The sequence below is a fragment of the Miscanthus floridulus genome, unplaced genomic scaffold (genome assembly GCF_019320115.1).
Source record: "Miscanthus floridulus cultivar M001 unplaced genomic scaffold, ASM1932011v1 os_1070_1_2, whole genome shotgun sequence".
Classification (NCBI taxonomy): Eukaryota; Viridiplantae; Streptophyta; class Magnoliopsida; order Poales; family Poaceae; genus Miscanthus; species Miscanthus floridulus.
Genome location: NW_027097499.1, coordinates 1 through 26,362, shown reverse-complemented (window position 1 = coordinate 26,362; position 26,362 = coordinate 1). Strand labels below are relative to the sequence as shown.

Below are 26,362 nucleotides of genomic sequence, written 5' to 3'. Positions count from 1 at the left end.
ACATGATCAGGTAAACATGAATAATGAATAGCATAAACAATAATCATTAGTGAGCATCTTTATCATTAGTATCATTAGTGTTCATCATCTATTCCGTAAGGGTCCAAGGCCGCTCGTGACTGTGAGCATGGCTGATATACCAGTTTTACACTTTGCAGAGGTTGTACACTTTCACTGTGAGTCTTGACCCACTTCCAAGGAAGGTTGGTAGGGTTCACTATGAAGCCTTTCAAAGGTTCGTCTAACAAGTTAGGGCCATTAGATTCACTTGGCAAATAGATATAGAAACCCCCTGTCAAATGGCACAATTCCATCATGGCTATACACATAAGAGTAGAGGCTGTCCTATACCTGATTCGGCAAGCCATTCTTACGCCATAACGGTAACCTCTAACAAGCTAGAAAAGATCCTCATACCGAGCTAAAGCCAGAGCCATGTAGCCCTCACAACTGTACTATAACTCCCGGATGTTCGCTTATAGATAAGTCCTTAGAGAGAGAAATCTAGAGCACCAATGCTCTAGCCCCCTTGTTCCATGTTGCTAAAAACATCTTTTAATGTTTATTGCATATACCATTAGTCAAGTTATAAGATCATGGTCTTTAATTGAGCACTACCATCATACTACCCAATGCATAAACCCATAGGTATCGAGGTACAAGGTACAAAGTACTAGGAAATCCTTAGTGGTAGTTAAGGTAGATACATGCAGTATGAATTAAATGATTAAAGGTGTATAGGGCAACAAGGAAGATCCCATGCTATACTTGCCTTAAACTTTGATCCTTCTTCTAGTCCAAAGCTTCAAAGGAACTCCTTCTTGATCAACACGTTAAGCTCACCGACTGGATAGGATCATAAAGCACCACACAAGCATCCATGCAATCATACACGAAGCAAACAATAGAACTAAACTAGAATAGTACACCAAACATAATAAACAATAAGTAAAAAGGTTTTAAAGATGTTCTACACGTTACTACGAACACACATACGCGAAAACACTCTAATCGGAGCTATAACAGAAAAGTTATGAATTAAACAAGATTTCCTTTAATAAAATAATAGATTAAATCTAACCTTGAATTTCAAAAGTTGAAAATATATTTAATAGTAGCTTGAACATGTAGATTACTCAATTATGAATCTAACGCAACTTGAACGGATGAAATCGGAGTCAAAACGAAGAAGTTATGGCCTAAAGAAAATAGTGGCAAAACTATAAATAGATGAAGCGTATTTTGAATCTACTAGAAAGAAACTACGCTTTCAGAATAGGAAAACGGATTCTAGAAACATGCCTTGGAATACTGGTTCAATTATGTGAAACTGCAGGGGGCTAAGTGCAATAGTGCAGCAGTGGGTCGGGGGCGACGTGGCGAAAACCGGTTAGGTGGAGGTTGTAAACCGGCTATGGACTGAGAGGAAACTGTGCTAGTGGACCTAGTCTACTACTGTTGCGGTGGACCGGTTAAGGTGCGAACGGGTATGTTCTAATCCTGATCGTTCCACCCAGATCGGATGACTATCGAGGGTTGGGAGGATTCCTCCGACCGACACAGTGTCTCTGGTGCAGTGGCTTCCATGGCTGGTGATGCGGAGCTCGTCGGCGAGTGCGAAAACGGTCCTAGAGACCATAGGAAGGCAAACCGGAAGCATGGGGAGGAAGAGGAGAGAACTACAAACTCGGCTAGGCATCTTATCAGAGCACAGAGCGGACAGAGGCGGCGTGGTGCTCGGTGGGGCAATGGCGGACGGTGGTGCTAGGGTTGTGGCTCCGCACGATGACTCGGCGAGATAGGAGCATGCTCAGAGGCTCAGGATGGAGGCGGTACTGTGCGGACTACTATTTATAGCTAGGAAGCAACATGGGGCGCAAGGCAAGGCACGAAGTCATGGTGGCATTGGGCTCTCACGGCGGACAGAGTCCGTGGAGGGGACGACAGAGGTAGGAGATGGCGCGACTGACAGCTGGGTCCCACAAGTCAGCGACAGGGGAGGTGGGGGAGAGAGAGGGCATGGCGACGTGGCTTACTGGCTTCGGCCTACTTAGCTGGGCTACGCGAGAGAAGAAGAGGGGAAAGCGGGAGTGGCCGGCTAGGCCTTCGGGAGAGGAAGAGCTGGGCCGCGCGGAAGCCAGGCCGAGCTGGGCCAGATCCAAGAGAAGGAAAGGAATAAATAAATTCATTTTTTCTATTTTCCTAAACACATTTTTAAATCCAATTTCAATTCAAATTCAAATTCTTTTAAAATTTGATCAAACCCAATCACCACAAAATAAAAATGCAGTAGCATGTATGCACAAACATGTTGCTACCTTATGATAAATTTTAAATTAATGAAAATTTTTATTTTCCTATGTTTTCATGAGCACAAAAATTCCAAATGAAATCATTTTAGCTCTATTTCCAAAAATTCAAATTTTAGGGTGTCACCTCCCGCTGCTACCACACAACTAGGGAATAGGGTGTGCTCACAGGCAGAGCATCGTATAAGCACCATGCTTATACGAAGCTCGACTACTTAGCCTAACCGGTAAACTAGCATGCTAAGCGCTCTATGAACCCGCACACAAAAGTATTGATAACCTTTAACTAAGCGAGACATATATTCAAAGTAAGCATAGCCATGTAGATGATAAATTGATAATAAGTCTTACAAGATGTAGAAGTGGAGATACAAGGCTTTGACGAGCCTCCAAGACTAGATCCGAAACTTGAGCAAGAGCCCAACTCAACCCTCACTCCCGAGCTACTAATCTACTACATTAGACAGTTCTAGACCTAATCCTCCTGGTGTGTGTTGATCTGAATGAGAGATATGAATTAGGGTTTCAGGATGTCTCCAGGGAGGGGGTACAAGGCTATATATATAGGGGGTGGCATCAATTCTGGACCTTCAGATCAAACCGACTTGAATAAACGACGTAGATGTGATCTTTAAGGCGGTGGAGAACTGACATTCGAAGGAGGGGCTGACAGGTGGGGCCCATAGGTCGGCTAGCCTGTAGGTGGGGCCAGTCGGCCTGACCTGGCAGACACCTGCCCTCCGCTTCAGTGGTTTGCCTTCTGGAGTCTTCTATAGTTTTCTGGAGTTGTTTTTGCCACAAATAATTGTGATTTAATCTGACGATTGTGTCCACCTTGATGGTTTTCTGATTAAATTCTCCTACAAACATAGACTTACCAAAACTCATGAATTTTTTTAGTTTAAACCGCTAGACCTATGTTTGGTGATGGAATTAAGTACATATGCAGGATATGTTGACGATTTATAATTGATGTTAACGACCGTCAACAAGGAGCTGCCCTAGTTTGTCGTCGGATTCATGTATGGCAACCAGAAAGGCAAACGCCGATTCACCAGCTTCACTAGTGAAACTCCCTCCTTTCCCTAATTGCCCTTCTCCATTCAGGATTTAGTCATCTCAGATTGCTACAGTGGCCTCTTCCTCTGCTGGTGCGTTGGGCTTCGCTATGTTGTCTGCAATCCGATGACTAGCAAATCAGTGGTACTACCGCATAGCAACCTTTGTTATGGTTTAGTTCACTTGGGGTTTGATCCCACAATCTCCTCGCACTTCCATGTGGTAGAACTGTGGGTAAGGTCGCCTAGGGTGTTAGTTGTCAGCATCTATTCATCCAAAACTGGAGCATGGATGTGTAAAGAATCTGATTAGGGAGAGGATATTCTAGTATGCAAATTTTCAGGAACTGTGTTTCTTAATAGTTTTATGCACATGCTGGAGGTGTCCCACATAGTTGCTGTTGATATAGAGGAAAAGACATGGAGAAAAATTCTTGGGCCACCAGGTCCTGCAAAGTCCATCCGTGGAGATCAGGGTCAGTTGTGTCTATGTATTGCTGATATTTTCAATACGTCTAACCTTTCAATCTAGATCCTTGAAGACTATGATATACTAGTAAATGAACATTGAAGCATACGGTGAACACGCTGCAGCTATTTGGACTGAACAATATTGGACTCAGTTCTGAGGCTGCCAATGCGGACTATAGAGTGATTGCAGTTCACCTAGAATGGAATTTGATTTTCCTTGTTGGGGAGGACAGAACACTGATGGCATATGACATGAGCCGTAGAAAAGTTCATATCCTCCCTGCCTAGGTCGTCCGCTATCCTAAAAGTACATAGAGTATTTATTTGAATGGACCTCACTATCTGCCTTATGTTTCCTTGTTCATGGAGTCATTAGCAGAGCAGTAAAGGTGTATATGTTGTATTTTGTTGTTAGGACGTGTCTTTGTTCAGGTAGGGAGTTGTTTTGAGTCTATATATAGTCCAATTTTGGCTTGATAACTAAACCAATGGTATGTTGAATATTATTAATTCTGCTGCTTTGGATTGTGCAGGTTTTGGAGTCTCAGTGCTTTTGAACTATTTTCCTGCAATGGCTATGGGAGGAAGAAGAGGGGTTACATGCTGCATTGGGTGCCAAGTTGATCAAGGAGTGCTAATCTGAAGGAGCAGAGCACATCTACCTTACATAAGTCTGTAGGGAGCAGAACCTTTATTATGCTATCTATGTATCGCTTGTGTTAATTCATCAGTTGACACAGTTGTTATGTTAGTGTCGAGCATTGTTATTATAACAAGTACTCTTCGTTGTGGACATGATGAATGATGTGTAATGATTATATCTGTATGGTATGTGTTCAGTAAGTTTTAAGGCCCAACTGAATTAGTAAATACATTGTGAAAACCGGATACAATTCTATCACCGTTGGATGTAAGGGCCATTGGTTGTTTTGTCATCACCGCTGTACCACTCACCTTTGGTGAAACAGATGGCCATCACCACCGCTATTCGTCTGATGCGGCAGGGTCAATAGTGCATCACTGCCGAATCGTTTAGTAACCCAACACCGACTAAAGAATCATCACGGGCGGATCGTACTACAACACGATGGTGACTATGCCCTATAACCAAACGGTTCATACGCTAAAGCGATGGTGATGTTCGTCTCGACACAGGTGGGTCACGCTCCATCGCAACGGAATAAGGATCTGATCACGGATGGATCATAAGCCATGTGGCGGTGTTAGTGTATACCCACACACGCGGGTCATGTTCCAATGCGATGGAAGTAAGGACCTTATCATGGACAGATGAAAAGCTAATACGACGGTGTAGTGTACACCCTAGTCGGTCTCAGATACCGACGGTGATGGCTACGAGTATCACTGCCGATGACGAAATTGGACTGTGATGTGGGTTAAGACACGACTATGAAAGATGCGGTGTAGCAGTGATCCATCGAACTTTCATGGTAATAGGTGACTTGTACGAGCCTAAGACTGTCTGTCGCACCTTAAAATTTCTATTATAGGTTGTGAATAGAAAGTCCTACATAAAAGAAAGTCTTACACAAGCAATTCCCACAGCTCCGTTTGAAAAAAAACAAAGCTCCATTCAACCACCCTTTCCACGCTAATGTGCAGGAATGGATGGTGGTTGTGGTCGAAGACTCGTGGTTGCCATTGCTCGTCAATGCTTGCCTCTGTGCATAGGTGTGCAGCATGCAACACCATAGATGCCTGCCTCTCTGCGTAGGTGCACAACACCGTAGACGCACAACACTGAGCTGTTAAGACAAAGTGTTGGGGCCGGCACCGATGACCCACTGTAGATTGATAGCGACATCCAGAATAGCTCCATTGGTGCTGGGTGTTGACATTTATTAGCGTAGCTAATAGGTTTGTATCTCCAGCAACTACGTTAGAAGTGTTTGTTGGTATTTCTTAGCGTCATTACTAATAATTAGTAATGCCACTAAAAATTTTAGATATTTATCTACAAGCGCACGGAGTTATTATTGTAGTATTTCACCCGAAAGTATTCAGTGTATCGTTATTTATATTTTTTCAAAAAAAGACATTTGATTAAGAGTCTAGAATTTAAACTTGAATAATAATGCTTACAAGTACACTAATATACTGCTCCATGTAGCTCCTGGAAACCGCGATAGGAGAACGCTCTGATTACTGTTTTACTCCTGTTGACGAATCGTGTGCAGCCACGTGAGCTCGTGCGTGTGTACTCGTCGATTCGCTCTCTCTTCGTTAAATTGGGTCAGTCTTTGTTCTCTCCGTCCGTCAGAGTAATAAGAAAACAGTGATAAAAAAATCGCCGGGACTCCAGGCTCGCCGTCTCCGTCCGCGCTTCTTCTTCCTCTTCCTCTTCCTCTCCCCTAGCTGTGGCGCTTCCTCTCCCCCAGCGGTGACATCGCAGGCCCACCGCTCATACGCCGGCGCCACCGCCCCGTAAGAAGCACCGCCGCGGAGGCCGCCTCCTAGCGACCCAGATCCAGCTTCCCCTAATCGCTTCCCTCCTCACGCCCCAGACCATCCCGTCAGTGGCATCAGGGGACGCGTCCTTGGCCGGCTTAACGCCGACGCCCTCGTGCTCCGCCTTCAAGGTCCACCCCGGCGTTGACGCCGGGTGGGAGGCCACCAGAGGGCGGCCGGGAAGCCGAAAGAGTCACGGGACCTCCGCTCCGTCGCTAGGCCCGCGGTAGCGGAGCCTCCCTTCCTCTGTCTCAACCACCGCCGCCTGGGACAGCGCGGGAGCGTACCAGTGGCGCGACGTGCCCAGCATCGTCTTAACGCTCCTCAGCGGCAACCCAAGGACCGACTCCTACAATGAGACCCGTAGAATGTTCGTCGTATGCAACCATGCCTGATAAGCAAACATGCCCGTCTCCAGGTTTGTGCCTTCTTCTTTATTTGGTTTTTACTTTATTGGTTGATTATTTTGGTTCTATTACAAATCTGAATATCATGTGCCAACCGGCCTTAGTTTAGCCTGCCCTGCATATCATCAGTATGCATGGTGACTCTGGGCACTTCTTTAATTGTCTTGCTTTAGCCTACTTTTAGACTCTACAGTGAGCAGAGCAGGAACTCAATGGTCTTGCTTGACTTTTGTTGGTGTCGTGCTTCTTTTTTTGACATTAAAATGATGATTCGTAGTTGTCTATTCAACCACTTGAAAAAGCATAATGTACTACTTTATATCCTATTTTTGCCTATATATGGTTTCAACGATATGCTTCTACCGTTATAACTTTATATCCTATTTGATATTCCCTTTACACTTTTATTTAATTGTTTTCAGCTTTCAGGACAAAGTAGTGTGCTTGGCAGCATCAAAGTCTGCAAATTTGGTGTTTCAAGATAAAAAAATGCTTTTATTGTATGGACATTTTTTTTTGCGAGAGTGTGTATGAGCCTTGTGTTCCTGGAAGAAGTACTTCTCAAATTGTTTTTTTTATGACGCATGAACGATGAATGTATCCTTCTACCGGACATTTCTTTACGGCCGATGATCAAGCCCATGTCTTTAGTTTAGTAGTTTAGGGCGCGTTTAGTTGGCGAAATTTTTTAGGTTTGGCACTGAAGCATTTTCGTTTGTATTTGGCAATTAGTGTCTAATTATGGACTAATTAGGTTCGAAAGTTTCGTCACGTGATTTCTTACCTAAGGGCATGTACAACGCACAGACAGTGGTCCGTCTCTAAGCACTTCGATTCTATCATACAGATGAGTATAAAGACAAGTCATACAATCCACAAACAGAGGGTCCGTCTCTATGCTGTTTAATGTTTTGCATGTAGCTAGGATCAACTATAAATAAATTTTGTATACCATTGTGTGGCTATTTGATAGAAAATGTATCAAGAATAAATAAGAGCAACATGATTATACTCACTAATGCTTCAGTTACGCATGGGAGACATTTAACTGGGAAATTCAGATAGCAGTAACATGGTCACACAAAAATATAACTAGGAAGCATTCAGATAGCAATCACATGTTCACACAGAAAGATACCAGAAATTTAACTGGAAAGCATTCAGCAGTCACTAGTAGATAACATTCAGATAATAACTCAACCACCAACTGCCGCCAAAAGGCAACTACCGACTCTTTCTTCATCTTCTACTTCTCCCCATTTTCTTTTTCTATCCGCTGAACTCATCGTCCACCTGTATATATACAAACAACACAGCAAGGTTAGGACCACATCTATTCTAGTGCTTGGGTAATGCATTCTGTTGATTCAGTTAAAGGTAAATGAGCAGAAGTCAGATTCCTATTGGAAGAATGTGGCTGAAGAGTTCAATTCCACATTGCCTCCAGATAGAAGGTGATCAGCAAAGCAGTGCAAAAGCCACTGGGGCATAATTAGCAAGCCTATCAAACATTTCAGTGGTGTGTATTCTCAAGCAATAAAGGGTAAATCATTTACATTTGAATATTTATGGAAAAAAAAACTCAAGGATCAACCCAAGTGGTGTTGAGTTATAGAGGATGGTGACCACAGCAAAAGAACCAAAAATTCTGAATCCAGAGATTACACCTCATCTGGCAAACCAGGCAGCCAAGAACTGGACACAAACAGGCCAACCAGACCAGTGGGACAAAAGGCAGCAAAGCTAAAGGGAAGAGGAAAGAGAAACAACAAACTAATAATTTGGAAGATGACCAATTTAATGCTACTGTAGACAGGAGATCTGCTGCACTGGAAAAGCTAGCTGCGTCACAAAGTGAGAAGGCAAGGAATACTAGGAACTTGCTTCATTGGACATTAGCACATAGGTGGTATTAACAGCATGCAGTTTTCAGACAGTGAACTTACTTCATTGGACAAAATCATTTGCAAACTAATGATTTACTAGCTCTGTATAACAAAAGTAAGAGATATGAGCAATTCTGTTTTCAGAAAAAATTCACCAAAGCAAACACACATGACCAATTCTGTTTTTAGAAAAAATTCATATGCTAATGGAAGCAACAGATATGATTTTCCTGGAACTGTGAAGAGGCAAGTGCATTGTGATTACAGCAAACATAGAAAGCAGCTGAAATTACTGTAAATCACAGTAGATAGCACAGGTTGCTCAAGTTACCTGTTCAGTCACTTTCAAGAAAAAGGGCCTTCCTAAGACACTTCATGGCAGCAACTCGCTCCGCCTTTTCCACATCGGACATTGAACTTGTATCTTGTAAGATGAGGCTGTTATAAGCCTCCATCATCTTTGATTCTTTCTCAAGCATCTTTCCCTTTTTGGTCTCTTGTGCAGTAAGGAGGGCAATTTTTGTGGTCTCAAGCTTCTCAGATGATAGCTTCTGCTGCAGTTCCAATATCTTCATACGGTTTGCATTTGTTTCCTCCTGGAATTTGCCTAATTTGTCTAGATCAATAGCAGATTCCTTTGAGTTACCATTATCTTCACTGCTGGAGCCTTTTGACTTGCCTTTTGCAGCTAGAGCTGCCTTTTTAGCTGCCTTCTGACCCATTGGTCGATTAGGCATCTCTTCCAAACTTTCATCATTTTCCTGATCTCTTTCTTCTTCAAGGTGAAATGATTTCCTTTTACGTGCATTCCTCAGCTCTTCATTGTATGTTTTCCACTTTGACACTTCTCGACAAATTTTCCAAACCTCAATCCCAACAAAGGGTCCTAGTTTTGCATCTTTGTTGTCCTCCACATAGAACTTGTGGGCTGCATCAATCCACATTTGATCAGAATATCCACTTGTAAATACTCTGCGAGCCTTTACATAAGCACATTCAAAGAGGTCCATCCACCTATTAATCTTGTGCCATCTATCCTTGCATTGCTTCAGATTTCTCTTTCGAAGTGGTGGGGTAGTCTTGTTGTAGGATTCAACAACCTCACCCCAATACTGGTTACCACCCTTATCGGCTCCACAGGTAGAGTCTGTTGAATGTTCTATCCAAGCGCTCATCAATCTAAGATCCTCTTCCTCTGTCCATAGGATCCTCTTCTCAGTTCTAACATTGTCGTTGTCAAGTAATATTTCTATTTCAGGCTGTGAACTTGCATCATTGTTGGTGGACAATGGTCTATTCAAAGGGCTGTTGTGAATAGGTGCACCAACCAAATGAAAGTTGTGTGGCTGATTTCCGAAGTAGCTCATGAAACCACCAGATGGACATGGATCTTCGTCCCTGCAGGAAACAAACAATAACAATCATCTATCCAATATATGTTATTCTTCTACTGGATCTTAAACAATGATTGTAAATTGAAAAAATCACAAACCAGGAGAAGAGGGATTACCATGATACAGGAGAAGAGGGATCACTGCCGGCCGCATCAAACCAGGCTTGAGACGGTGAATGAGGGAACGGAAATCCATCTATGCTGGGGAAGCCACCAACGCTGGATCCATAAATGGCGCCGTCGCCGCGCCCTTGCTGACACCACGACCGAGAGATAGAGCCGTCGGCGCCGAGAAGCCGTCGGCGCCGAGAAGCCGTCTGCACAAAGAAGCTCTTTCAGTCTAACACATTCAGTTGGGTATAATACAGAATTCAGAAAATCATGCAACAATCATGTAAGAGCTGTTTCAGCAAATTGATAGCTCGGTTCACATTTAGGAAATAGCAACACATTTAGGATCAAGTTCACAGAAACTTAAGGAACTTAACTGAATCTTATATAAAAACACAACTGAAACTTAGCAGTACTGCTACTTACTGAACACCCCTGGAACTCAACTGAAACTTAACTGGATAGAGTACTAATACTTAAATGACAAACATACATACATCACTGAAATGAGAAACCAGCAGAACTGAAATGAGAAACTAGCAGAACTAAAATGACAAACCATGGTGAAAACATGAAGCTGTGCTTTCGATAATACGAAAGTCAGTATCTGTGCCCCTAAAGTTAAACATGGTTTTCAACTGTAGTAACAAACAGCAACATGTATATATGCAACGAACAACTATATATGACATGGTCCAAATTTCATTTTCATTCCATATTTTCAGTGGAAAAAATATAAGACTCTAAAGCAATCAAGACTACTCAAATTAGTAATTAACTAGATAGAAAAAGGATGCATATATAGTGTAGACATTTTTCAAATCCAAGGAGAGGATGTGTTGATGCAAAAGTGGATCTGCAAACACAAAGGGCTAATACCCGAATCGATATCCAAAGCGTGCCAGTTGATTTGACCTGTTAATCGACAAGGATGAAGATACGAGCACTTTGGTCCTGACAACAGCGATACGCCCGGAAGTCACGGCCAAGAGGTACTCACGCAGAACTCGAGAATCGCCGAAGGTCGCACTGAAGCGATGCAGCTCGCCGAATCAATGAGAACTCGTAAAAAGGAAAAATATGCAAATTGATGAAGTCGCCGAAAAGTAAGTAGATGCAAATAGGAATAAAAATTGGTTTTGATATTGATTGATATATCTATATTACATTGCCCCTCAATCTATATTTATACCCTGATCTAAAGAGACATAACCAAATATGACTAGGACACCAAGTCCATATCTAAGGAAACACGTGACTCTTATATGAATCATATTCTAACAAATATAGAAAAGGAAATCAATTACTATCTATTTCCCTGTCCGCTTCAATTACGATGGAATTCTCACCGACCTCCTTTCCATCGGCATACTTCCTGTTTCATCGGCAGTAGTTTTCAAGCCTTCCTTCATCGGCATCGACAATAACATCTCCAACCTTATCGGCAACGCCCGAGTCTAAATCAACCTTTCCATCGATCACCACCATTCATCGGCAACCATCTTTACAAGCTGATTTTCATCGGCTGTCAGCATATACAGTAATTTTCCTCCTGCCGATTAGCCCACTCTGATCATTTTGACACGTGCAAAAAACGGTGTCAACACATGCCCCCCAATTTCGGAGTATAAAACCATTAATGCTCCGAAATTTACTCCAGATAACGTTTGCCTTCGCCCAATTACCGTAACTCATCCTCCAAGCCAAAACTTGATCTGTTATCAAATCTAATCAAATCTAGTCCTGATTCATGCACCTCAGTAAATATCGCACAATTTCCAACCACTCTTGCCCTGATTATGGTTAAGATACCGAAACAATAATCCATCGGCAAGATCCTAACATAATAATGCCGCCATTTTTAGAATTAAAATATCCTGTACCGAGATCTCTTCCAAGTCATGATTACTTGCCATCAAATCATCTGTACAATCCCTTGATTATCGTGCGAACAGTAACCATATCCATCTGAACCACCTCGACCCACATGCGCGCGGCATAGAGATAAGTCCAGAATACCCCTACTCCAGGCGGCTTATAAATAGATTTCTCCGGAACGCTCGTCTTCTACCCTCAGACTCCAATCTTTGGCATCCTCTTTTTCTGGCGGCGACTCCGACGAACAACTGCGCGACCTCAACCAACAAGAACTTTTCTCCAGCGTCAACCTCGAGTCTCCAGCTCGTGCCCCCATCTACCTCAAGATAATGGCAATCAACTTCGACGTCCCTGCGGTTCGTTCCACTTCCGTTACTTTTTACCTCGATTCCTCTGGTCTTTGCGAGTTCATACAGTTGGTAATTTTTCTCTTTTTCTTTGTTCTTCGGATCCTCTAAACTTAGGAACTTCGCAACAAATTAGTTATTCCAACCGATCAGCCGCATTTCCAATGCCTAGGACCAATGGGCAACCTAAATCCAACTGATCTGATTAATGCAGAGGTTAACAGAATCCCTTTTAGAGCCCAAAATTTCTCTCTGAATTTGTGGAAAGATACATTCCGATCTTGGCCCAAAACCACCAAAGGGTGGAAAGATTGGTACTTGAGGGTCAACAGGTCGATGCAAGTACACTGGGCAGAACAGAAGCTAGACCAATGCATTAGGCTATCCATTACCGATATGCAAAAGAACGAGTCAATGATGATTGCAGCTGTTTACTTCTGGTCAGACACAACAAACACTTTTATGTTTGGACATGGCCCAGCTACTCCCACACTTGCCGATGTCTACATGCTCACTGGCTTGGACATTTCAACTGCCGATGAAGGCTCCATCTATGGCAGAAAATCTGAATATAGGGTGAATACCCGCAATATCGGCGGTTGGACGGGATATATTCAAGAATGCCAGAGGACCGGGATAGTTAACCAGAGGGAACATGCCACATTCTTGAATATGTGGTTAGAAAAATTTATCTTCTGTGGTCGATCAGTAGGACCAACCAACGCCTTCCTCCCCGTGGCTGAACTCTTGGCCAATGGTGTAAGGTTCCCTCTTGGCCGATACCTTCTGAGCTCCACTTATCATCTTCTTCATCAAGTGTCTCAGAAACTTTTGCTTGGCGAACCCATCGGCAACTTAGGAGGCCCGTGGTGGTTTATCAACATGTGGCTGAATGCCCATATGCACAAACGTTTGCAATGGGACTTCTTTGCCCAACAATTCCCATGAGAAATTGCTGAAGACCACGTGCTTGGGGATGAGGAATCGGCAACACGCTCACCCCTCAATTTTGGTGAAGCCATAATTGTCCTCCCTGGAATAGAGGCCAATGAAGACCAGATCGGCAGATTCTTCCAAAGCTTCTACAATGGTCTTTCTCGTGATCATAGGGCCTGGATACCTTATATTAACGAAGAAAACAGATTCCCCCTTCTTTTCAACTTTGCCGATGACACCCTGAATCAGGATAATGAACTCATGATGGCCATCATTACTCCTAGGGCAATCCCAGTGAACACATTCGGTGGCGGGAAAAACACCAATATCACGTATGAATTTTACAATCCATCGGCAGTATCCCGTCAATTGGCTTTTGGGCAACTGCCAATCAAACTTTGTTTTGCCGATGTGATCAAACCTAGAGAAACAATCACATGCGGAACAGATTGGAGCAGGGTAGTGCGACTCTCCCCCGATGCCGATACTACAGATGTCGATCTATCCATCTGGACACCAGCATCTTTCATCACCGAATCATATAAGCAATGGTGGCGAGAATGGAGGGAACAACTGTTTGCAACATCTGCTCACACATATCGGCACATGATCGACCCTGAATACGCCATTCTCGATGACGCAGTAAGTTTCTTTTAACTCCCTTCTGCTTTTTCCTTTCATATATCGGTAACTAACTTTCTCGTGACAGGTTAACAACCTAGCACCATCTATGAGCAAACGTGGGAAACCCTTCGATCTTCGGCCTGTTTCCCCGATATCACTGATCGGCTACAACGCCCCTACCTTAGCTGCTTTGACTCACCAGAAGACCCGTGCCAAGACCATCATCTCTAAGTCCAAATTGGCTACAGCTAGGGCCACTCCATTGGCTGCTGCTACAACCCTGATCAAGGCATTCAAGGTAACAACCCTGTTTATTTCTACTCATGCCAATCACAAACTGTATTAACATTAATCATCAGGGTGTAAGAGTCGCTGCTGGATCGTCATCGGCAATTCCTCCGACATCAAGCACCACTACCTCTGACAAACCTTCAGAGGTATTCCTTTGATTTTATATTTTATCTGTTAAATATCATACCTTACACTTATTTTGCAGCAACAAATGGGTACATCGACAAGCGTACCAGATGTTCAAGCTCCACAACCAACAAGTGCCGATGCCCCCCAGCCAACCGTTGCTGAGGCCCAAGCAAAGCGCAAAGCCTTAACAGATGCCGAGGCACAGCCAAAATGACAGAAGTCCATACCGATCCCCACATCTGCCCCAACGTCTATAAGCCGGCCAGAATCAATCGATGCAACTGAGCAAGCAGTTAATCCTCCTGTACAGGACATACCATCGGTCATCATACCCCAAGGGCCAACCACCGATGAGGCCACAGAGGATATCCCATCGGCAAGCTTCAGCCGATCCTCCACACGGCATACTCCAGGCTGCTTCCTCCAGCCAAGTACAAGAAATTGCCTTGAAACAGGTAAGCCGATTGACCTAGTCGATTTATAATATTCATACTTATCCTTAACTGACCTCCTTTTCTTTTTCTCAGGAACAAGACTCCCCAAACAGCCTATTTTCCTTTGCCATTGACGTTTCTGATGATGATGGAGAGGAAGCAAGTTCTTCCCTTGCACTGGGAACAATATCGGTAGAAATTAAGTCCAAGTTGGAAGCTCTCCTGGTCTTGTTACAGCAGGATACCGCCCAACTGGTAGATGACTCGGATCCCGCAAAGGCAATTTTCAAAACAATCCATGGCCAGGTCCCTGCCGATGTTGAAGAAGCACTCTTCCCAGCAGCCCATTTAGAAAGCCACCAACTGCAATATCAACGGGCTGCTCAACGCATTGCCGATAGAGCAGCTTAGGCTCAACTCAAAGAAGAGATGCTACAACTGAAACAGATTGCCGATGAGAAGCACAAGGGCATCGGCAACTTGCAGACTTCGGGCGCTGAACTTAAGCAGAAAATCTTAGATTTATCAGCAAAGAGGATGGCTCTATTGGCTAAATTGAAAGAAGTCGAGGCAGCCTTAACTCATGCCCAACAAGAAGAAAGCCAGCTACCCGATGCCATCAAGGCCCTTCAGCAAGAAAGAGACATCCAGGCTCGCAAAGCCTTGGCCATGAAGAAAAAACTCAAGCCTGTGGAGGGTGCTGCCGATGAAGACATCAAGGAAATGAAGGAAGCCAACCAGATTTGCCTGCGTGCGATATTGGCTATCCAATCTTTGTTAAACTTGTAAATCTTGTCTATTGCATCGGCACTTTATGAGACATTGACATCCTTGTATAATTTTAGCTGATAGGACTATTATCGGCACTTATACTTTTATGCATCCATCCAGATACTAGGGTAATATTTCTTTAAATATTTTCCATTTAATGCTCTGGGAAACACAACCCCTTCGAGGGTTTCTAGAATATATGCGTTACCAGGAACAGACTGATTTATCCGATATGGACCTTCCCAATTAGGAGACCACTTTCCAAACTTTGAACTTTTAGTCCCAATTGGTAAAATCAATTTCCAGATCAGATCTCCATCGGCAAACTCCTTTACCTTCACCTTCTTGTCATACCATCTGGCTACTCTTTTCTTATTTTCTTCGATGCTAACTAAAGCCCTTAACCGATGACCCGCCACATCTTCCAACTCATCCTTCATAAGAGTATCATAATCATCGGGAGTCAGCTGATTTTGAGAACGTATTCGCCTAGAGCCAGTTTTAATTTCCCAAGGCAATACTGCGTCGTGTCCATATACTAACTGATAAGGCGTTACTTTAGTTGCACCATGACATGACATCCGATATGACCACAAGGCTTCATTTAATACTGTATGCCACCTCTTAGGATTTTCTTTAATTTTGCGCTTAATGAGTTTGATGATCCCTTTGTTAGAAGCCTCAGCCTGACCATTAGCTTGAGCATAATATGGAGAAGAATTTAAAACTTTAATTCCCATACCTACAGCAAACTCATCAAATTCTCCCGATGTAAACATAGTACCCTGATCGGTAGTGATAGTTTGAGGAATACCAAATCGGTAAACAATATGCTCTTTCACAAAATCGATCATATTAGCCGATGTCACCTTTTTTAAAGGAATTGCCTCAACCCATTTTGTGAAATAATCGGTAGCAACTAGAATAAATTTATGTCCTTTGCTTGATGGCGGATAAATCTGACCGATGAGATCGATAGCCCATCCCCGGAACGGCCAAGGTTTAATTATAGGGTTCATAGCCGATGCAGGCGCTCTTTGAATATTACCAAACTTTTGACACCCCTGACATCCTTTAAAATATTTAAAACAATCTTCAAGAATAGTCGGCCAATAGTATCCATTCCTTCTGATCATCCACTTCATCTTGAAAGCCGATTGATGCGCTCCACACACTCCTTCATGAATTTCACTCATCAAGCTTTTCGATTCATCACTGCTAACACATCTGAGTAAAACTCCATCTATAGTTCGATAATATAATTCATCATCGAGGAGCACATACTTGGTAGCTTGGAACCTTATACGTCTTTCAACCTTTTTATATGGATCCTTTAAATAATCGACAATCTCCTTTCTCTAGTCATTGGTATCGACTGCCGATGTTAGCACTTCCTGAATAGGCTGATACCCTGAAGCATGCTGAGCTAGTCGATTAGCCTCTTCATTATGCAGTCCAGAAATATATTCAAGACGAAAGTCTCTAAACCCTTTCAACAATTGCAAACATCTTTCATAATACGAAATTAAAACTTCACTTCGGCATTCATAAATCCCAGCCAATTGATTTATAACTAGCATAGAATCACCAAAGATTTCAACAGCATCGGCACGTATCTCCTTCAGCAATTCTAACCCTTTTATCAAGGCTTGGTATTCAGCCTGATTGTTTGTCGATGTAGCAACAATCGGCAATGAAAACTCATACTTCCTTCCTTGAGGTGAAATCAACACAATGCCGATACCTGCTCCTTCACCACATGTGGACCCATCGAAGAAAAGTGTCCAAGGAGCAACCTCTAGAGAGTCCACTGTATTACAATGCTGAGTGACAAAATCAGCCATAACCTGCCCCTTAACTGCCTTAGTCGATTCGTAACGTAGTTCAAATTCTGATAATGCTAAAATCCACTTGCCGATTCTACCACTTAATATCGGCATCGACAGCATATACTTGACTACGTCGTCTTTGCATATGACCGTACATTCGGCAGATAACAAATAATGTCTCAATTTGATACAAGAAAAGTATAAACATAGACATAATTTTTCGATGGCCAAATACCTTGTCTCATCATCTACTAATCTTCTGCTCAAATAATAAATAACACGTTCTTTCCCTTCAAATTCTTAAATAAGAGCTGAACCGATAACGGTATCATCAGTTGACAAATACAACCGATCAAAGATTGCAATTCAGTTTTATTGGCAGGAGCAACCACCTTGTTAATTGCATCAATAGACTTCCTACTGATTTCGATGCCCCGCTGATGCACCATAAAACCTAAGAATTGACCTGCCGATACACCAAACGCATATTTATTAGGATTCATCTTCAATCCATGCTTCCTTGTGCACTCCAGTATCTTTCGTAGATCGGCTAGATGTTTCGTGATATCTCCAGACTTAATCACTACATCATCAATGTAGATCTCCACTAATGTGCCGATGTATTCATGAAAAATAAAGTTCATAGCTCTTTGATAAGTAGCGCCGGTATTTTTCAAACCAAACGTCATGACTATCCACTCAAACAACCCTACATGACCTAGACATCTGAAAGCAGTCTTGGGAATATCTTCTTCAGCCATGAATATTTGATTGTAACCTGCATTACCATCCATGAAGCTGATAATTTGATGTCCAGCTGCAGCATCGATCAACAAATCAGCAATCAGCATTGGATAGCCATCCATCGGTGTGGCTTTGTTGAGATTCCTGAAATCAATACAAACACAAAGTTTTCCATTTTTCTTATAAATATGAACCACATTGGAGATCCACTCTGCATATCGACACTGCCGAATAAACTTTGCCTCAATTAATTTAGTTATTTCGGCCTTAATGTCAGGAAGTATATTAGGGTTGCATCGGCGCGCTGGCTGCTGATGTGGTCAAAATCCAGATTTGATAGGTAACCGATGTTCAACTATCGATCGGTCTAATCCAGGCATCTCAGTATAATCCCAAGCAAAACAATCTTTATACTCTTTTAACAAATCAGTCATTTGCTGCTTATACTTGGAATCTAACTTAGCACTAATAAAAGTAGGTCTTGGCCTATCGCCATCACCAATATCTACTTCTACTAAATCATCTGCCGATGTGAACCCTTGACCTAATTTTCCATCATCGGCAAACCTATCCATTAAAACTCTTCTTCAGAACCGACTGCTTGGATCGGTGGAATTTCATAATCAGCAACTCCAAGGAACTCTTTTTCCCAAACTTCTCCTGATATGCATTTAGTTCGCTCATAAGTATCTGATTCTGCCGATGCGATGATATAAGAAGAATCACCAGGGACAAACTCAATCTTATCCCCAATTCACTGTACGAGGCATTGATGCATTGTAGAAGGAACACAACAATTAGCATGAATCCAATCCCTCCCTAGAAGCAGATTATATGCACCCTTGCCATTAATAACAAAGAACGTCGTCGGCAAAGTTTTGCTGCCGATGGTCAATTCAACGCATACTGCCCCTTTAGCCGGTGACACATTGCCTTCAAAATCCTTCAGCATCATATCGGTTTTGGTCAAGTCTTGATCTCCCTTACCAAGCTTCCGATACATCACATAAGGCATAATATTAATCGCAGCCCCTCCGTCGATAAGTATCTTAGATACAGGCTGCCCATCAACTCTACCTTTCACAAACAAAGCCTTAAGATGCTATCTCTCGTTGTCGGTAGGTTTCTCAAAAACAGCCATCATTGGATCTAGTGTCAACTGAGCTACTTGATCAGAGAGAACTTCTTCCTCATTATCAGATAGTGCCAAAAACTCCATCAGCAACATGAATACCATATTAACATCTACCGATGGACCCTTATTTTTGTGTTTTACTTGCCACTGCTGATGACTAGACCTCTCATTGGAGGAATTTTCCTCTCGGTATAAATCCTCCTGATGCTCACGTTGCATCCTCCTTTTCTGTGTCTTTGTCAGACCCTTCGGGCACCATCGAGGAAACTTGGTTTTCCAAACCGGCTGATAACAGGTCCTAGTTGATTCTACACGGCGTATATTAGGGTCCCTATAGAATATTTCTTCATTGGAAACTCTTGCGTTTGCCATCTCCTCAAGCTCCTCTTGATTCCTTGGAAAATATCCAGCGCGTTTACCAAGCCTCTCATGTACACTAAGTCTGCCCCCCAGCTGATCATGCACTGATGCTCTGCCTCTGACCGGCTCATTGATAAATAAACCCTGATTGCCAGGTTGAAACCTCCTTTCTGACCGATTGACCCCATAATAATCATTGCACTCAGGGCAATTTTCAACAGTTGGCAATTTAATACCTTCTTCCCAGCAATGGATGAAAAACGGGCACCTCCAATGATCTTTATGTCGATACCATTCTTCCCGATATCTCTCTTCTTGCTGTTGTCGATATCGGTCCTTACGCTGACGCCAACCCTCCTGCTGCCTTCTATGGGTAATCACAATGCTAGGTCGAGGAGGGTTTTTGGAACTACTGCTTTCTCCCAGCAAACCCTTACTTTTTGCATCATCGGTAGTTATTCGATGTTGGGGATCCACTGATACGTTTTTCTCAGCAGCCTCTGACGTCAATACCTTGGTCTTCCCTTTGGCCTCCAACATATTTGCTGGAAAAGGGTGTTGATCAATTTTCATCGGCTTCTGGGCCTTGGAAGTACCAAACTTAATTCTCCCAGATTCAATAGCCGATTGTAACCGTTGCCTGAACACCTTGCACTCATTTGTACTATGTGAAGTTGCATTGTGCCATTTGTAGTACAAGATCTTCTTCAACTCTTCTGCCGATGGGATCACATGATTAGGTGACAGCTTAATTTGGCCCTCTTGAAGCAGAAGATCAAATATCTTGTCGGCCTTGGTGATATCAAAGGTAAACTTTTCTGGCTCTTTCTGACCAAAGGGACAAGATATCGGCTTTTTATTCTTAACCCACTCAGCTAAGCCGATAACTGGTTCTTCATCAGAATCAGAATCTCCTACTTCTTCAACAAACGATACTTTTTTACTCCAATTCTTTTTAGGTTCAAAAACCCTAGTATCTTGATCAGAGATCCTTTGCACAAGATGACTGAGGCTTTCAAACTCCTGAGAAGCATATCTGTCTTTAAGATATGGCAATAACCCTTGGAAAGCCAGATCGGCAAGCTGCCGATCATCCAACACCAGGCTGTAGCACTTATTTTTTACATCTCGTAGCCTTTGCACAAAGCTTTCTACCGATTCATCATTACGCTGTCTCAATTTTACTAAATCGGTAAGCTTCTTTTCATGGATTCCAGCAAAGAAATACTTATGAAATTGTTTTTCTAGATCAGCCCAAGTAATAATAGAATTTGGTGGTAATGAAATGAACCACGTAAATGCCGATCCGGACAAAGATGATGAAAATAATCAAACTCTTAATTCATCTCTGCTAGCTGCCTCTCCACATTGAATAATGAAGCGATTGACGTGTTCCATTGTTGATGTATCATCTTGCCCAAAGAATTTAGTGAAATCTGGTACCTTGTACCGATTTGTGAGAGGAATTAAATCATATGCAGGAGGGTATGGAGTCCGATAAGAATAAGTATTGACCTTGGGCTTTATCCCAAACTGATCCTTCATAATTTCTGCTATCTTATCGGCCCAAAAAGCATCAGCCTCCTGCTGACGAACTGGCTGAATTTCTACAGGAGGTACCTGCTGATATCCCTCCACATATCTTTGTGGCCCACGATCTCCAGCAATTGGCATATTTGCTGTTACTTGTGGTCCATTAACCTGCTGGAAAGGATTCATCGGCTGAGCTGCCGATGCTTGATTTTGGAAACCAGCTTGCATATGACCTTGTTGAATCCCTACAACCTGCTGATTTTGTTGAACTGTATGTTGAACAGGTAACTGTCCTGACCAACCATTATTAGAACTCATCGGTACAAAACTTACCGATGGCTGGTAATTTGCTGACATTGTTGGATAATTATAACCAGCTTGAGGCATGAACTGAACCCCAGTTTGACTCATAGCAGGGGCTTTCTGCTGCATCGGCAGTAAGCTTGCCGATGGACTTGAATTGGGTGTTTGAACCAAAGGCATCTGGAAACCTCCTGGAGTTGGTTGCACAGTAGTTGCTGTGGCATATTGAGGCACTTGAGCCATCGGCGAAACAGCCGATGGTATAGGAGCTTTTCCTACTGCATCAAACACTTGAGGTAACCCAGGATTGAAAGCAGATGACTCCAGAGGCATACCATATCCCCACCAATTAGCAGGAATATGGCTATTCTGAGACATAGGGCCTGACATAGCTGATGCTGATAGATCTGTATTAAGCTGAACTCGTCCTCCTAGTAGTACCGGATCTGATCGTATTGGTGTAGATTGAATATTAGGTAAGCCTGCTGATACTAGAGGAGAAGTAACTTCTGTACCCACAATGGCCGAGGGAGCCGATGGAGTATTGACAGATGCTGGCTCTGGTTGGTGATAGGCAGGCCCAACGTAATGCGGTGAAGCTTGTCTTTCTTTGAGAGTTCGAACCACATCATTATGAACAGTATTGGACAGCACATTGGAATGATTAATCAAAGCATGATTTACTGCAGAATTAACCATCTCTTGAAGTTTACCAGGATTGGAGTCAAAGGAAACCTGCCGAGGCAACGGCAAATCTTGCTTCTAGATGACTTGTCCACTCTTGTTTATGCTAAACGATCTCAGACAAAGCTGCCTGTATTCTTCTATAGCCTTTTCCATGGCCTGCCTCTGCTCTTCCTTAAGATCTTCTTCTGATACCGCGATAATGTTCCCTGAATCGATCTCGGGATTGAACATATTGATCGGATTGATTGGTCCCACCGAGCGTGCCAAAAGATGTGTTGATGCAAAAGTAGATCTGCAAACACAAAGGGCTAATACCCGAATCGATATCCAAAGCGTGCCAGTCGATTTGACCTGTTAATCGACAAGGATGAAGATACGAGCACTTTGGTCCTGACAACAGTGATACGCCCGGAAGTCACGGCCAAGAGGTACTCACGCGGAACTCGAGAATCACCGAAGGTCGCACTGAAGCGATGCAACTCGCCGAATCAATGAGAACTCGTAAAAAGAAAAAATATGTAAATTGACGAAGTCGCCGAAAAGTAAGTAGATGCAAATAGGAGTAAAAATTGGTTTTGATATTGATTTTTCTATATTACATTGCCCCTCAATCTATATTTATACCCTGGTCTAAAGAGACATAACCAAATACGACTAGGACACCAAGTCCATATCTAAGGAAACACGTGACTCTTACATGAATCATACTCTAACAAATATAGAAAAGGAAATCAACTCCTATCTATTTCCCCGTCCGCCTCAATTACGATGGAATTCTCACCGACCTCCTTTCCATCGACATACTTGCTGTTTCATCGGCAATAGCTTTCAAGCCTTCCTTCATCGGCATCGACAATAACATCTCCAACCTTATCGGCAACGCCCGAGTCTAAATCAACCTTTCCATCGATCACCACCATTCATCGGCAACCATCTTTACAAGCTGATTTTCATCGGCTGTCAGCGTATACAGTAACTTTCCTCCTGCCGATTAGCCCACTCTGATCATTTTGACACGTGCAAAAAACGGTGTCAACAGCTGTGCGCTAGCCTCAGACTGCTGCGCGGCCGCCGCCAGTGGCTTGCATGAGACTCACAGTGGAGCCGACCACATTGGCCACGATAGCTCCATGGCCGGGGGGCTCGACAGTAACAAAGGTGATCACGTGCGAGACGACCAGGAGGGATGTTGCCACACCGGCTCAGATCATGAGGAGGATCTCCATCGCCGAGACCATCTTGTCCCCTTCTCCTGGGTGCAAACAGATGACCCACAAAATCCACTTGATCCACCCGATCCAAACCCATATAGCAACTTCTTTCATTTCATGGGTGGGTTAAAAAATCTATGAGAACCAGTGGCGGATGCAGAACAGGATTGAAGAGGGGCTGGTCTCTTCATCTCTCTCCATTTTTTTCTTTCCTCCACCTCTTCTTCTCTCTCACTCTCCCCATACCCCCAGCCTCCCTGTAGATCCGCCCCTGGTGAGAACCCTGTATACCCACCCATGCACATGTCTAAGCGCTACATCAAAACAGACACAAGGCCAACAGTGATCAAAACACCATATATATATACAACTAGTGGGGAGTAGTGATCAAAGCACACCAACAAACGACCACACTTAAACACGAGGAACCTCGTACTATCATCCAACTGTGAAATGAGTAACAACACTTAGCCTACTAAACACGAAGGACACCAGTGAAATGCAAAGCACACCACACTTTTTTTGATGGATGGAAACAGGAGGGGGTGCTCCCTTAGCCTACTAAACACGAAGGATGAAAAGACAAAAAAGAGCGACAAGCCAAAATGAGCTGCTACGCCTGATCAGACTATGCTGCGCGCCGGCCTCAGACTGCTACGAGGCCGCTGCCAGCAGCTTGCATGAGACTCGCCGTGGAGCCGACCACATTGGCCACGATAGCTCCACGGCTGAGGGGCTCGGCAGTAACGAAGGTGATCACATGCGAGACGACCAGGAGGGACGTCACCATGCCAGCTCAGATCATGAGGAGGATCTCCATCGCCGAGACCTTCTTTTCCCCTTCTCATAGGTGCAAACAGATTACCCACAAAATCCACTTGATCCACCCGATCCAAACCCATATAGCAACTTCTTTCATTTCATGGGTGGGTTAAAAAATCTGTGAGAACCAGTGGCGGATGCAGAATAGGATTGAAGAGTGGCTGGTCTCTTCTTCTTCATCTCTCTCCATTTTTTTCTTGCTCCACCTCTTCTTCTCTGTGACCCTCCCCATATTTCCATTGATGCACCAGTTGTAGGGGGCCACGAGCCCCCCAGCCTCCCTGTAGATCTGCCCCTAGTGAGAACCGTGTATACCCACCCATGCAAATGGCTAACGGCTACATTAAACACAGACACGAGGCCAACAGTGATCAAAACACCATATATATACAACTAGAGGGGAGCAGTGATCAAAGCACACCAACAAATGACCACACTTAAACACAAGGAACGACGTACGTTCGTCCAACTATGAAATGAGTAACAACACTTAGCGTACTAAACACGAAGGACACCAGTGAAATGCAAAGCACACCACACTTTTTTTATGGATGGAAATAGGAGGGGGTGCTCCCTTAGCCTACTAAACACGAAGGATGAAAAGACACAAAAGAGCGACGAGCCGAAATGAGCTGCTGTGCCTGATCAGACTGTGCTGTGCCCCGGCCTTAGACTGCTGCGAGGCCGCCGCCAGCGGCCTGCATGAGACACGCCGTGGAGCCGACCACGTTGGCCGCGATAGCTCCACGGCCGGGGGCTCGATATAAATGAAGGTGATCACGTGCGAGACGACCAGGAGGGATGTCGCCACACCAGCTCAGATCATGAGGAGGATCTCCATCGCCGAGACCTTCTTGTCCCCTTCTCCTTGGTGCAAACAGATGACCCACAAAATCCACTTGATCCACGCGATCCAAACCCATATAGCAACTTCTTTCATTTCATGGGTTGGTTATAAAATCTGTGAGAACCAGTGGTGGATGCAGAACAGGATTGAAGAGGGGCTGGTCTCTTCTTCTTCACCTCTCTCCATTTTTTTTCTTTCCTCCACCTCTTCTTCTCTCTCACCCTCCCCATATTTCCATTGATGCACCAGCTACAGGGGGGCACGAGCCCCTAGCCTCCCTGTAGATCCACCCCTAGTGAGAACCGTGTATACCCACCCATGCACATGGCTAAGGGCTACATTAAAACAGACACGAGGCGAATAGTGATCAAAACACCATATATATATACAACTAGAGGGGAGCAGTGATCAAAGCACACCAACAAACAACCACACTTTAACACAAGGAACCACGTACGATCGTCCAACTATGAAATGAGTAACAACACTTAGCCTACTAAACACGAAGGACACTAGTGAAATGCAAAGCACACCACACTATTTTCATGGATGGAAACAGGAGGGGGTGCTCCCTTAGCCTACTAGACACGAAGGACAAAAAGACACAAAAGAGCGACGAGCCGAAATGAGCTGCTACGCCTGATCAGACTGTGCTATGCGCCGGCCGAGGCCGCCGCCAGTGGCCTGCATGAGACTCGCCATGGAGCCGACCATGTTGGCCACGATAGGTCCACGGCCGGGGGGCTCTGTAGTAACGAAGGTGATCATGTGCGAGATGACTAGGACGGACATTGCCACGCCGGCACAGATCATGAGGAGGATCTCCATCGCCGAGACCTTCTTGTTCCCCTTCTCCTTGGTGCAAACAGATGACCCACAAAATCCACTTGATCCACCCGATCCAAACCCATATAGCAACTTCTTTCATTTCATGGGTGGGTTAAAAAATCTGTGAGAACCAGTGGCAGATGCAGAACAGGATTGAAGAGGGGCTGGTCTCTTCTTCTTCATCTCTCTCCATTTTTTTCTTTTCTCCAACTCTTCTTCTCTCTCACCCTCCCCATATTTCCATTGATGCACCAGCTATAGGGGGGCACGAGCCCCCCAGCCTCCCTATAGATCCGCCCCTGGTGAGACCATGTATACCAACCCATGCACATGGCTAAGGGCTACATTTAAAAAGACACGAGGCTAATAGTGATCAAAACACCATATATATATACAACTAGAGGGGAGCAGTGATCAAAGCACACCAACAAACGACCACACTTGAACACAAGGAACCACGTATGATCGTCCAACTGTGAAATGAGTAACAACACTTAGCCTACTAAACACGAAGGACACCAGTGAAATGCAAAGCACACCACACTTTTT

At 43.8% G+C, this 26,362-nt stretch overlaps 1 protein-coding gene across 1 annotated transcript; it reads right to left on the bottom strand.

Moving 5' to 3' along the window:
• Window positions 1-8,935: 8,935 nt before the first annotated feature.
• Window positions 8,936-25,813, bottom strand: LOC136533659 (glutathione S-transferase T3-like). Its single transcript, XM_066526206.1, has 4 exons — window positions 25,635-25,813; window positions 10,602-10,605; window positions 10,111-10,310; window positions 8,936-9,998 (listed from the first exon to the last, which is right to left on the bottom strand). The coding sequence occupies exons 1-4, from the start codon at window positions 25,811-25,813 to the stop codon at window positions 8,936-8,938; spliced, it is 1,446 nt and encodes a 481-aa protein (XP_066382303.1).
• Between the last annotated feature and the right edge of the window lie 549 nt (window positions 25,814-26,362).

Coding starts and splice junctions, on each gene's coding strand:
- LOC136533659 (XM_066526206.1), bottom strand. CDS start 25,813: ATGGAGATCCTCCTCATGATCTGTGCCGGCGTGGCAATGTCCGTCCTA. Junction 9,999..10,110: donor CCCTCTTCTCCTGTATCATG/GTAATCCCTCTT, acceptor TGTTTCCTGCAG/GGACGAAGATCCATGTCCAT.